Source organism: Bombus vosnesenskii, unplaced genomic scaffold (genome assembly GCF_011952255.1).
Source record: "Bombus vosnesenskii isolate JDL3184/JDL3185 unplaced genomic scaffold, Bvos_JDL3184-5_v1.1 scf7180000013270, whole genome shotgun sequence".
NCBI lineage: Eukaryota > Metazoa > Arthropoda > Insecta > Hymenoptera > Apidae > Bombus > Bombus vosnesenskii.
In genome coordinates this window covers 328,566-342,885 of record NW_022882928.1, presented here as the reverse complement: position 1 = coordinate 342,885, position 14,320 = coordinate 328,566, and the positions used below count along the sequence as shown (strand labels likewise).

The window sequence follows — 14,320 nt, the reverse complement described above, 5'->3', positions numbered from 1 at the left end:
ACCTATCTTCCTTGTAAAATCATATTGTTTAACATAATATCGGCTTGTTCTACTATACATAATAAGTTGTTCAAATATATGTACATATATTGGACAAACTTCATTCAATTAACCTTTAATAGCATATTAATAACAGTTTATATGTATGTAGTATGTATACATCACGTACATATCGACCAATAATAAGATGTGCAAATAATACAGCTGCGATAAGTGACCAATCATTTGCAAAATGATTGTTATTTTGTTATATCACTTATATCGTAAAGTATACCGAGTTATGAATAAATATAACGCAATGTACTTCTGATAGAAGAAGACGGTTACGTTCAATATGGTTCAAAGTGACATAAAAGAGAGACTCGAAGCTTATAGACGTCGTAAACGAAGGGAAGAAATGATAGAATCTATTAAGAATGTGATAAAAACTGTCCTACCGTGGAATGGAAATAAATCAGCTGAAGATTCTTCGGTGGCAGCACCGTTAAAATCCGATATCAAGGTAAGGTTATGTTACGTGTGACACATGTAAGATACTGTAAATGTTATGACAGTGATTATGACTCTTCATCCAGTTATGGATGCTCTTTTATACGGTGTGAATAATATTGGAGGATATTATAATAAATACGTTTGTTACATAAGAAATAATATTTATTGTAAAATTTATACAATAAATCAGTATGATTAAGGATGAAAAGTTTGCAGGATGACCAGGATGCGGAAAGTACCTGTTCAGATGACAGTGTAGACCACTCACAATGTACAATGCTAAGAATAGTGACATATCTACTGTATTTTCTTTTATGGGGTACCTTGTATATAATTGCGATTCAATATGAATTTGGAGCAGTATATTTTATTTTGTCTACATTAATATTTATTTGTCTAAATACTCGATCTAGACCAAAAAAGTCGGGTGAACTTAGTGCCTATTCTGTATTTAATCCAAACTGCAAAGCTATCGAAGGAACACTTGATGCTTCTCAGTTTGAGAGAGAAATAAGATATGGCATAGGAAACATACATTAATTTAAAGTTGTAGAACATTTAAATTTATCACAGGTAAAAATAATACATATTTTGTACTCACTTGTATGTGTATAAATGTTTGTGTCTGTGTAATTCATAATGATATGCAAATGAAAAATAGGAACTCTAAAAATTAAGCTAAGTATATGGTAAAAGTGTCAAAAAACGTCAATGATAATTATTAAATGTTACCACAGTCATTTAAAAAGACAATTCCATATCTAATGTTTTGTACTTTTATATTTTTTCTATCGATCTTGTAAAAATTGTATAGCATTTTCATAACACTTCACCACTTCGTTCATGTACATTATGATTTTGTCTGAAGGCTTATGATTCAATCTAAAAAATTTTGACCAATCAGTTCTGGATTGATTTTGTTTATCAGGACATAGAAGAATTCTATCCAAATCCATCATTAAATCATTTAGTATCCTTGTGTCAAGTGTGCTGTAACAAAAAAAGAATAGATTCTCTAGATTTCTGAAATGTTGTAATTTGTAACATGTAAATATAAGAATTTTATGTAACTTGTAAAAATTACATACTTGATGTTGTCAACTGTATCAATTTTTTTATTACAAATTTTAATGCTAGTTAACAATTTATCCAAGGTTTGTTGTACTTTCTCTAAAAAAAAGTAATTTTATTTAATGTTATAAAAGTCAAAGCAAGTATGGTATATAGTATGTAATATAGTATGTAATGTATTTTGTACCTTTAACATCCAACAATTCAGTATTGTTTATAGATTTTAATATGTCAAGGGCAGTGTTATTAAAATAACTAGGGTTCCATTTTATTATTAAAGATTCAGAGAACTTCCAAATAGTTTGACCAACTATTTGTGCTAAAATTATTTTATGCAATTCCCTCTCATGATGATCTTCATTGCATGTGATATTATTATTCTAAAAATATATGGAAAAGACAAGCAATGAAGATTGTCTATTATATAAATATTTATAATTATTTCTATTGTTTACCACATAAGAGAGTACTGCATGAGGTATGTCCAAAGCTAGCCGGGAAGTTGTAACATTGTAAAATGTGTTGTTTGAGGACAATAACTGATTGTCATAAGAAAACCAGTCTTTTACAATGCTAGCAGATTCTAAAACCATAAACTGTACAATATCTGATCCAGATACAATAAAGTGGCCTTTACCTGTAATCAATTGAAATGCGTGTTTAAAATTGATAACCACTAACTTTTCTATGATAACAAACCTTGTAAAGCTTGATGGTCTACTACAATATAAGCCACAATCTTGTGAGGCAGAAAGCTGGACAATATTTCTGGACAAGGATTTGAAGATGCGGAGAATAAACAAAAAATAATAGATCTACGAGGTTTCCACGTGCATTCTTCTTGAATTTGATTGAAAATTTTTGCCAATTTTAAAGCGATTCCGACACCTTCACCGCTAGCAGATAAAACTACGTACCTATCTGAACATTTACAGTAAGTAAAGTAATGCGATTTATGTTAAAAATAATGCAAAAAAGATAACTTACCAGGCTCTCTGGCTCCTCTAGCGGTTGCCACGATGTGCGATTGACATTTGACAACCTTTTCAATAAGCGACAAATTCGATAGAATATTATTCACTTGATATATATCATCTTCCTTTAAATTGAAGGAATCCCATTTCCTATTTTATAAATATTTTAAGATAATATAAAAGTCGGATATTAAGATTAAAAATAATGAATAAACATACATTTCAAAATCAGGATCAAGAGACGCCCTTTCCAGTTGCTTGAGCATGAAACGTTGGAGATGTTCCGTATTTTCTAGCCCGTTTCCCGCTAATTCAAGGCGCCTTTTTTCAGCACGAAATTCCATAGCTCTTATCATGACAAAACGACCAAGTGTATATCCACCCAAGAAAGTAAGAAATCCGATCGATAATATAAACGAAAAGCACATACGTTTTGTCACAAACTCGCGAGACTCGTTAACCCCACGAACCATTTGAAAGCTAAGTACCCGCTGCATATTGAATGTTGGATACACTTTTAAATAATTAACTTTTTAATAATTAATTAAATAATTTAACAGCTGGTAGCAGTCATACTTCGTAACAGCCCTTTTTCACGCGAATTACCGAATAAATAATCGAATTTGAAGAAATATTAATAAACAGAAACCGTCACTTTTTATTAAATGATGTAAGGGATCATTAGGAATACTATTGATACACGAGTTCATTCAAAACTTATCAAATAAAAGAGTATCAATTTTTTATGTAAAACACGGCTATGAAATAATTAAAATAGTAAATATAGTAGAGTATGTGTAAAGATATCTTTCAATCAGACTGTGTGTTCACACAAGGCAAATTTTTATGACTGGTTTTCCGTTGTCTCCGGTAGACCACTTACTTCAACACTGCGTGGGATAAGACTGATATATTTGTCAGTCCGTCTCGTCGGCTTTCTACCCCTCTACCAACGGTTCGATTTTATCCTCACTTTCGATTATATCCTCAATAGACATGTGCGAATGAAATCGAAAGCGAAACCCTCACAAGTTCATAAACATAAAATATTTATGTTGCTATTCATCATTGGGCATTTGTATTGGCAAAAACATGCTTTTTGTAGTACTGTACATGCAATAAAAAAAATTTCGTTAAAAAATATGCTGAAAATGTTTTATGGTTACTAATAAATTTTTAATTACTTCCATTAAGTTAATTGGTACCAAACGTTCACACACATTTAATATTAATATTAATGTAGAAAAGTCCTCGTAAAAATACTTTAGGTTAATTACTTTCTTTGTTAAAATTATTAAAATGAAATAAATTTCGTAGATGATATTTATAATCGTAACACCATGTAAATGTTCCGCGATGTTTGCGTGGAGCAACTTATTTCGGGCAATAATATGATGACGGTGTTTCGCTTATAAATAGTTTTCTATGTATTACATTTACGTGCAAGGTTGTTTTAACTATAGATGTGCTGTTTTAAACTCAAACTACACAAAAGTATTTATCCAGATGTTACATTCCTCTATTCGCTTTAAAGAAAGAAAGAATTGTAGTCAAACACTTATAGATCTCGTTGAAAATTGTTCAAGTTATCCATATACTATTTTATACCTTTCCCCTTACGCGGAAACTTCCATCAAGGATAATATCCTCTTTAATACGCAACTTTTTTATGCAATTATTCTTACTTCACGAAAAACAAATTTGCAACTTTACTTTATTGAAGATCTTTTATTATTAATACATGTCAATAATTAAATAAAAATTCATGAAATGAAAAGAATAATTAGTGGAATCTGTACAACGAAACAAATCTTGGTTTTATGTCAAGAACCTAAAAATAAATTTTTAATAGAAAAATTTGTAGAGATTTGGTTCTTTATTTTAATATTTAATTAATATGAACAATTGAAGAAAGAAGAAGAGGAATAATTTAGAAATAAATAATTATTATAAATAAGCACGAACCAATACCTTTTTTTATAATGATTTTAAAAAATACTATAAATGTATTAAAAAAGAATACACTTGTAACGTTAATGTAAAACATTACAAGTTTGGGATATATAGGTATATTTCATTCGAAGATTCCAAATTATTAACTCATATGTATCACTATAAACTTGTTGCCCATGAAAATCGTCATTGTTTGTTTGTAACACCATTTACGATTCGATTAACAAGAAAAGAAATGAAATAAAATGAGACGATACAAAATTTGTAATTCATTGTATAAAAACATGATATAAAAAATTATCAATTTTATTAAAAAGGATTATTATCTTTTTATTTTTAGTTTTGTCTATTTTCTTATATAATCGGAATCTCTATACCGGAAATTTTGCCCAAATTTAATTTGTCCTGGAAGAGACACGAGAATACGAAACGTGATTAATTCCATATTTTCATAGTTCCATTTCCCATTTCCGTAGCATTCGCGCATTAAGTTTGAGGTTTATTGAATATGTGAGTATTAATAAGTAATATTATTAATTATTCTAAACGTTATTCGTGAAACTTATATTATTTTAAGATTTATACTTATATTAGTTAATACATTAATTTAGAGAATAGACATGTCAATGTTAGATTTAAAAATAACGTGTTCATATAAAACTGTAAATATGGGACGTTCATACAAAAAATGTAAAGTACGTAGAGGCATGTTATTTTGCCATTTGGTGCAATCTCGTAAAAACAATTTATGGAGAAAAATAAAATATCCAAATAAATGTGACAAAATTGACAAAGTATTGTTGAAGGTATACGTAGTAAGTATAATTGAGTAAATATGAGCATTAAAAAATAATAAAAAATGAAATTGCAGGACCGTATGTTAAATAATACGCGCAGTGAAAAGGTTAAAAGACAACGAAATAATTCTAAAGTACCATGTAGAATAATATCAATAGTATCTTTGGAAACAATTAAAAACCTATGTGTTCCTATAATGGAAGATTGGAAAGAGGTCTTTAACTATTAAATATTTATCATTTTATATTGATTTTAAATAGCTATGCATGACTATATACTTTTTTACACTAAAGGAAAATTTAGCAACCTATGTCTCTTGGAAAAGCACTGAGGATAGAAATATTATACAAAGCTTAGTAGGAGGCACAAAAGCAGAAAGGAAGCAATATAGATTAGCTGAACGACAAGGAATCCAAAACCTTGAAAAAAGAGGTATATTGAATTCAAACAAAAAAATCAGCTTTGTAAGTTCATTTTTATGTTTATAAAAATGTTTTATCTTTTTATTAGAAATGTATAAATATTATTTAATGTCTTTTTATTAGATAAATAAAACATCAAAGAAAGTTGTAGATATTACACAAGTTGTGTATGATTTGAAAAGATTATACCTAAATAATTTTAAAAATATTGATATTAATACACTGGAGAATATTGATATTAACAAACTATCTATAAGCAACATTGATAAAAAGAACACTTCTGTGGGAAAAGATGATAAAGCAGGAGTCATAGAACAGGTAAAACAAACATTATATTAAATATAAGAAAGATTACATTAAAATAAATGCAAAATATTTTGCAGGAATTAGTACAAAAATTCAAAAAATTGATGCTTTGTCACTTCACAAAATAAATTTTTTAAAGCTGGCAAACTAAGAGAATTTAATTAATAGTATTATTTACTTTTGTAAGTCACGTTTTCCTAAGACTTTTTAAGATTATAAAATACTATGAGATAGGCATATATTTTATATTGTTCTTTTATTATTTCAATCAGGTTTAAGAAAGTGCATATTTCCTGAGACATTCTTTATATAAAAATTGCCTTAATTATAAAATTTACATTTACCATATTTGTGTATTTTACTGTATGTATGATACACATATGTACACTTTGGGGACTGAAATATGATATTGCAACAACTAAACATTTGATATTGATTTTGTAATAATACTGCATAATTAAATGTGTAATAATATGTTAAACAATAAAAAGAATGATAATAAACTATAATAGTATTATTTATGTTTACTTTACATTGTTCTGTTTTCTTTTCATTTAAATGAATTTTTCTTTTTTTTTTACATAACTGAATTTAAAATAATTCAACTGTTATACATGTAACAGGGATATGTAAATATTTCATATTTCATACAATTTTACTACAATATAATCTCATTAATTTTGATGTGTAATATTTTAGATTAATCTCTAAAACTGATATAAGAAATAAAGTAAAATACACATACCTAACTATACATTTTATCTCATAATACTTGTTCAAAATGTTTATAAGACATAATTTACTTCAACGTTTCGTGCTTCAATTATTATTTCCCAATAATTCTGCTAACAACCATGAAGATGCTTCCTTGTGATGTTGTTTTATATGGTTTCTCAGATATCTTTTCTGGCCAAATTTCATGCCGCATTTACAGTCGAAAGGTTTTTCTTCGTTATGTATCGCACGATGTCTTACAACTTCTCCTTTGACGGAAAAAGTTTTACCGCAGATTTCGCAGGCAAAAGCTTTGATACCTGTATGTGTAGTTTCATGATGAGTTAGCCTCTGCCTGCTTCTAAAATGTTTTCCACAATATGAACATTTATGAGGTTTATAATCCGTATGTACACGATTGTGAATGTAAATTGAATTCAGAGTTCGAAACATTTTTGGGCAATGTTCGCATGCGTATGGACGTTCACCGGTATGAATCCTTCGATGATCATCTTTCGCTCCTTTATTCGCAAACGCGCGACCACAAATGTCGCAAGCATATTTTTTTAATCCTTCGTGAACGTCTCGTATATGTCTAGCTAGGTCTTGTTCGATACGATAGGATTTTCCGCATAAATCACATTTACATGGTCGTTTATCAAAATGGACACGAATATGGCGTAGGAATCCCCGTTTTGTAAATATGACCTTTTTACACGTTTCACATTTGTAAGAAACACGATCATTAATTATTTGTTTTGCTTTATTTACAAGTTCTGTCTCATCCGAATTTTGAATCGGGTTGACATCGGAATGTCTGTTTATGTGTTTTTTTAATTCACACTTTTTTGTGAAATTTCTCTTGCATAAATTGCAAGTGTAACACGGAGGCTTTTCAATGTCCTGATTAAAAGATTTTTCATTATTCTTGTCTTTCTTTTTTACTTCGTTTGTGTATTCCAAAGTTTCATCTTCTGTGGCATCTTTTAATTTATTATAATTACTACCATGCATTGATATGTGAACCTCAAAATCCTTATCTTTACCATGATACACTAGCTTACAATACTGACAATAATGCATTTGAGCTTCATGCTCGCTGTTCATATGATCTATAAGGTACTTCATATTTACGAAAACAATATCACATTGAGCGCACTGGATATATTCTACCTCTTCAACGTTTGTACTTTCGCTTTCGGCCGTCGATATTTGCATAACAGGATCAGATTCGGTCTTCCACCTGCAAAATAAACATTCCGATATCATGTCACCGAATGCGAAGTTTTATGCAAATTCTTGCTGTGACTCTTCAAGTAACGTCCTTAACTGAACTTTGCATTGCATATGGGACAAATTTAGGAGCCTTGATTATTATGAATACGTTTATGACGACTAATACAGCCTTTACTACGAAATTGTTTGCCACAGACATCGCAAGAATAAGGTTTCTGCTTGGTATGGATGAAAGTATGGTTATCTAATTCTTGTTTTCTCTTAAATCTTTGACTGCATAAGGAGCATTCATGCGGAAGAACTATTGAATGGAATGATTTGTGAACGTGCAGAGATGCCCTCTGTTTGAACGACTTCCCACAAATTTCGCATATATAGGGTCTTTCTCCTGTATGAGTTCTTCTGTGCTCATCTCGCGAAGCTTTGGAGGCCAAACATCGACCGCATATATCGCAAGAGAATTTCTTTATTCTCGCATGAACATCATGCACGTGTCTGTTCAAACCAGATGCTGAACGAAAACCTTTTTCGCAAACGTGGCAGGTATACGGTTTTTCTCCAGTATGAATATTTAGATGAATTAGAAAATTATACGAGGTTGAAAGTATTTTCTTACAATGATCACATTTATAGTACGTAAATCCATTGACCATCATTTTCGAATGAGCTAATTCAATTCGTTGTTCCAAAGTTCGTTTTGACGAAACGTGTTTTTTATATTTTTTAGAAGCAATTCCCAAGTTACTTTGAGATTCTGTTCTTTGGTTTTTGTTAATATTAATATCAGTCTCTGACAATACTTGTATTCCGACACCATTATTTTGGTGTTCCGTATGTTCATTATTAGACAAATTGCTTGGCTCATGTTTTACATCGATTTCAATCATTTGATACTTACACCTGAAAAGAGAGTTTTCTCTATTATTTCATAGGAACCGCAAACTTATGATTAACTTTCTTATGATTAACTAAATAGCGTTTCTGTCGGAACGAGAGATTGCATTCTGTGCATTGCCACGGTTTATCATCAAAATGAATTAAACGATGACGCTTTAGCTCATATTTTATACGGAACCGTCGATCACATATATCGCATGCGTGTGGCTTTTCACCTGTATGTTTCTTTACATGCAACATGAGTAATGGTCTCGTTCGAAAGTTCTGATCGCAATAATTGCATTTAAAAGGAAACACATCTGAATGAGTGCGATTATGTACAAATAGAGAAGCCTTTTGCTTGAATGATTTTCCACAAATATTACAAATATATGGTCGTTCACCCGTATGAATACGTTTATGATCTTCCGCGCTACGTTTTGTCGAAAACATTCGACCGCATATGTCACATGGAAAATTTTTTATGCCTGCATGCGTATCTCGTAAATGTCTCGCTAGTCCTTGATTTATACGAAACTGTTTGCCACAAAGATGACAAGTATATGGTCGTTCTCCAGTATGTATACGCACATGCCAGAAGAACGTATAAGGTGAATAAAGATTTTTACCACATTCGTTGCAATGATAATAAACTTTCCCATCGATTTCCATTTTAGCACGCATAACCATTTCTCGATCGGCACATTTTAATTTTTTGTCCTTCTTTCTGGTAAACTCTGAATGCGATTCCAACAAATGTAGTTCGAGCAATTTTTTTTGTTTGACTGCATAATCACAATATATACATGGATACGTTTCAACTTTATTTTTTTTATATTTTTGAAACAATCTTAGATCTTTTCGATTTTCGTTTTTCATATCTTTATCTTCTGTTTCATCTACATCTTTCGCATTTGATATAGTGCATTCAGTGAAGCTGCCAGTTTTACATTGGAGTATATGTCGGGATAAGTGGTATTTTCTTTCAAAGATTCGTCGACAATGTTTGCACGTATATTGATTTTTTATTTCTCTCAAAGAAGGTAGCATTACTTTCACCATTTCTGCCATGTTTAAATCTGTATTGTAATAACTTTCAAATGAATGATCACTATCGTCATTAATTTTTTCTTTTATTCTTTCTTTAGAATTCGCCTCATTCGCTTGCTGCCATGAGCAATATGTTGTGAAGGATTTCTTCTGAAGTAGACCAAACCTGGAAAAATAATAAATGTACCAGATTTGAATGCTTTCTGTCTATTGGTAAATTCAAATATCTGTGTAGAACAAAATGATAAGATTGCATATTAGCATGCTCGTAAAGTTTCAATATGTCTGCTTTTAATATGATTATTCAAATAACGTTTCTGTCGAAAAGCGAGTCCACACTTCACACAAACGAAAGGTTTAGTTTCAGAGTGAATTAGCTTATGTCTAACGAGTTCCGATTTCACTCGAAATCTTTTCGAACACACGTCGCAACCATGATTTTTCTCTCCTGTGTGAGTGGTCACATGCGCTAACATTTCCTGTCTTCTACGAAATTTTTTATTACAATAAGAGCAAGGATGTGGAAATTCATCCGTATGTAATTTACTATGAATATATAAGGAAGCTTTAGATTTAAATGTCTTTCCGCATGAATCACATACATAGGGTCTTTCTCCTGTATGTGTTCGACGATGGTCTTCTCTCGTAGCTTTCGATGCGAAAGATTTACCACATATATCGCACGTAAAATTTTTTAATTTTGCGTGTACGTCCTTTAAATGCCTGGAAAGACCACCAGAGTCCCTAAATTGCTTTCCACACACGTGACAAGTAAATGGTCTTTCATCTGTATGTATCCTCATGTGTCTGAGAAAAGAATCTTTTAACTTAAAACATTTTCCGCATTCGACGCATTGGTAAGATTCTTGAACGTCAATGATAGCTTTATTCTTTATATGTTCGCAAGAATTTTTTGAATCTTTTGAATTATTAGAACAAATTTTACATCTTCCTTTCACTTTTTTACTTCCATTTTTTGCATTTGAAGAATCTGTTAGTTTATACGTCTCGTCATCTAGTTTTAATTTTTCCATACTATCTGAATTATAGATTTGAGAAACCTCTTCCTTTATAGTAACATCATTGTCTTGTAGTTGGTTAGACATTATAGTAGGTTGATCAAGTGTCGAATTCATGACGGTAATCCACACCGAATCGCAATCTCCATTGTCTGTAGGCTTTCTTTCTTGTAGCTGGAACTTTTTTCTGTATGGCTTCCGAAATACATTCTGCATATCTAGGAACACCTTAAACGGTGTTCGCATACTACCGGACCTGCAAAACAGTCAATACTTGACTCCGAATTTGCAGTTATACGACATAGGAGATTGTTCTTGTTCAATCCAATAATCAATGGCACTTGAGAAAAATAAGATTATTTTTCTTGATAATCCTTAATCTCACAGTCATACATCATTTTCTCAGGACGTTTGCATAGACCACTTGCAATAGTCTTTGTGTACAACAATATATAAATGCTTTGATCGAAAGAAATCACAGTAATCCTTGTTCCATACTCCAAATTGAAATAGTCAATATGTAAAGTAATTTTCAAAACATTGCTTCGTTCCATATTCATTATTAAAATTAATTTTATGAAAATTTTAAGTACTGAGTGTAACATTATTTATATTGGGCATATTTTCTGCACGTTCAATTACACATGTTGCATAGCTCCAATAGTTGCATAGTCTTTCTATAGTTTGTTTTAAATAAAGGAAGTCATTACCTGTCTGAATCATTAACAGCTGAATTCCCAGAGACTTCATCCTTTACAGTTTCTTGCTGTTGATGCTATACATAATTAAAAGAACCATTTAAGGGATATGCACAGATAAAAGCTATTTGTACTGTTCTTATACTTACAAGTGATTCCGTTACATTAGGTGCAGATGTTGCATCCTGTGTAGAAGTTTCTAATCCTTCTATACCCTGTGAAATTAATACAGATTTAAAAACAATTTCTTGTTGGAATAATTAAGTCTTTGTATATACCTGTTTTTCTTGCAAAGCATCTTGCATCTCTAATAATCTTCTTTCTGCATTCAGACATCCTTCTAATAGTTCATGCCATGCTAATAATGTAGCAGCACAATGGTAACATAATTGTAATGGAAGTGCATCATTTTCGGATACCTATGAAAAATAATTTATGTGACATTCTATACGTATAAATAAAAATAATAAGCAATAAAAAATAAATACATACACATATTGGTAAATATTTATGTATTTTATTGCATAAGTCATGTTGTAGACCTTCTCCTTCAAATATTGGGATTAAATGATCATTGACATTTGCACATATTCTACATAAATTAGACCAGGAAAATTGTACATCAGACTGTCCTACTGTTGATTGCTCATTTGAAACTTCTATCACATTTTGTTGTTCATCTTGAACATCTGTTACTACGAAAAATCCACCTTCCTCACTTTGTAAATCAGTATGTGTATTTACATTAACCATGTCTTTTACCGTTTGAATTAAAATTGAATGTTCTCCACATGATTCCAATATAACAGAACCCTCAGAGTCCATTGTACCTAGAATGTTAAATATAAAAGTTTCATAGGGCTGTTGTGACCTCTTTGTTATGAATGCAATATTGATTTTATAAAGATTCTGAGATAAAGAATATACTCACAAAAAAAATATTTTTATAAAAATATAAATGCAGTATTTTTTTTACTTTACATACACAAATCAGAAATTGTAATTGAATCTTCGTTTGTGTTAGAATTTCATTTTCTTGCAAATACCACAAACACTACATTTATTAAAGCATCTGATACGTCATTCTTTAACAATTCAAATCCATTATTCTTCTGTTCTCGACCATTTAGGCAGGTGAAATATTTATAGAATATCTTTATTTAGTAAGCACGATTATAAATGTTTACAAAGTTTCGGTTCTTTACGTGTCATTTTCGCGCCGATTAATTTCGTTGCACAATCGACGAAAAAGTAAAGAATATCTTTATCTGTATGTAACATATATAATTAATTTATATAAGCCTATTTTAATTATATTTTACTTTGTAATTCTAATAATTTCTCAAGTTTCACGTAACTTTTTCCGACATAATGAGACGAGCAAGTTGTTATGAATAAACCGATGGAAAGTATTGTTCCGTCATAATAATCACTACTTTAATTTCTAGATAAAACATGGAGGATAATTCCTGGGGAAAAATGTTCAGTTTTCAACGCCAGCTGGCGATGGAACCATAACAACTAAGAAGAGCGCCTTAATTCTGATTTAAATTTCTGTATAAATTATATATTTAATTAAGGTACATTAAATGCAAGGGCATGGGATGCATATCCCGATTCATTACATTTTATTTTAAATACTTGAATTTGAAGATAATTTTACAATGCGAAAATACGTTTGCTTGTAGGTACATACAATCGATGCCTTTCGGTATCATTTAAATGTTTAAAACCTAAGAAGGCTGCATAGTACTCGGTTATATAACAATCAACAATAGATTTTTAACAATAATAAATATTTGCTTAGTTGCAATTTATTTTGTATGCCGACGTTTCGATGCTGTTATATTACCGAGTAACGATTGCATTATTTATATTCGGTGATTACAATAAAATAGTTGTACATAGCGATTGTTTTCTTACAATATTTTATTTATAGTAAATGCAGTAAGCTGACTAGTAAATTTTACAAATCACAGGTAGGAAGGGAGTGTTGCATACGCAACACGGAGGTATGTAATAACAATTTCCTTTTTTATATATACATCTGCTAATTTCACCGTTCCCGACGACTTTTACTATTGTTTAAATTCAACATTCCTCTTTAATTAAAGTTTACAAGTAATTACGCTCTGAACATTTTAACAAACTTACTGCATAAGATTCAGAGACAAATTTCATTGATTGGAAAGAAAAAATTTTTGATATTTTACGCATGAATTAATATCTATATCTTCTTCAAAAACTTTTCAGTCACGCACTGTATTACAACATAATAAATATTTCGCATATACGAATACAGAAAGCATTTGGCATAACAGATTGTGAACATTTAAGTACAAGAACGATACGTTAAGTATATGTATATATTTGCTAATATATCAATAAGCTTCCTAACATTTCGTGCCTTCCCTCGATCTGTGTAAATGTAACTTCGATATACTCTCCGTTTGCTAAGATTGTATACTTATCGCTAGCCGCTTTACGAAATCAAGAAACATTTAAAACATACATGAACACTATAAAGTTATTTTTTTCATGTTTTTTCATTCAAACAATCGTGACTAATATTAATCTTAAAAAATAAGTGAAATTGCTGTGCATTTTTTATTTTACACGACTGACGTTTTAAACACATAAAGCACGTCTATTTAAATAAAACTGCTGACAATATAAAAAATACATTGCGATTGTAAAGAAAAGATATGTTT

The 14,320-nt window shown here is 30.4% G+C and overlaps 4 protein-coding genes across 7 annotated transcripts; 2 read left to right on the top strand and 2 right to left on the bottom strand.

Annotated features, from left to right (window-relative positions):
- Positions 1-98: 98 nt before the first annotated feature.
- Positions 99-1,164, top strand: LOC117230993. Its single transcript, XM_033489005.1, has 2 exons — positions 99-502; positions 709-1,164. Exons 1-2 carry the CDS (start codon positions 335-337, stop codon positions 1,030-1,032), a joined length of 492 nt encoding a protein of 163 aa, XP_033344896.1. The 5' UTR covers positions 99-334; the 3' UTR covers positions 1,033-1,164.
- A 90-nt stretch (positions 1,165-1,254) lies between these two features.
- LOC117230987 (transferrin receptor protein 1) lies at positions 1,255-3,066 on the bottom strand. The gene is made up of 7 exons (XM_033488996.1): positions 2,757-3,066; positions 2,551-2,687; positions 2,263-2,484; positions 2,019-2,200; positions 1,751-1,943; positions 1,581-1,662; positions 1,255-1,482 (listed from the first exon to the last, which is right to left on the bottom strand). The coding sequence occupies exons 1-7, from the start codon at positions 3,032-3,034 to the stop codon at positions 1,281-1,283; spliced, it is 1,296 nt and encodes a 431-aa protein (XP_033344887.1). The 5' UTR covers positions 3,035-3,066; the 3' UTR covers positions 1,255-1,280.
- Positions 3,067-4,494: 1,428 nt separating this feature from the next.
- Positions 4,495-6,144, top strand: LOC117231104. The gene is made up of 6 exons (XM_033489202.1): positions 4,495-5,000; positions 5,104-5,296; positions 5,362-5,502; positions 5,582-5,752; positions 5,852-6,028; positions 6,094-6,144. Exons 2-6 carry the CDS (start codon positions 5,111-5,113, stop codon positions 6,142-6,144), a joined length of 726 nt encoding a protein of 241 aa, XP_033345093.1. The 5' UTR covers positions 4,495-5,000; positions 5,104-5,110.
- Positions 6,145-6,664: 520 nt separating this feature from the next.
- LOC117231059 (zinc finger protein 2 homolog) lies at positions 6,665-13,100 on the bottom strand. 4 transcript variants are annotated; one of them, XM_033489118.1, is made up of 6 exons: positions 12,541-13,075; positions 12,102-12,439; positions 11,888-12,028; positions 11,759-11,824; positions 11,622-11,686; positions 6,665-7,973 (listed from the first exon to the last, which is right to left on the bottom strand). In XM_033489118.1, the coding sequence occupies exons 2-6, from the start codon at positions 12,432-12,434 to the stop codon at positions 6,836-6,838; spliced, it is 1,743 nt and encodes a 580-aa protein (XP_033345009.1). In that variant the 5' UTR covers positions 12,435-12,439; positions 12,541-13,075; the 3' UTR covers positions 6,665-6,835. The 4 variants fall into 4 exon arrangements, with proteins under 4 accessions (XP_033345009.1, XP_033345008.1, XP_033345007.1 ...); XM_033489117.1 differs by lacking the exon at positions 6,665-7,973 and adding an exon at positions 8,006-10,058 and having other exon boundaries at positions 12,595-13,100; XM_033489116.1 differs by lacking the exon at positions 6,665-7,973 and adding an exon at positions 8,006-10,058 and having other exon boundaries at positions 12,541-13,099.
- Between the last annotated feature and the right edge of the window lie 1,220 nt (positions 13,101-14,320).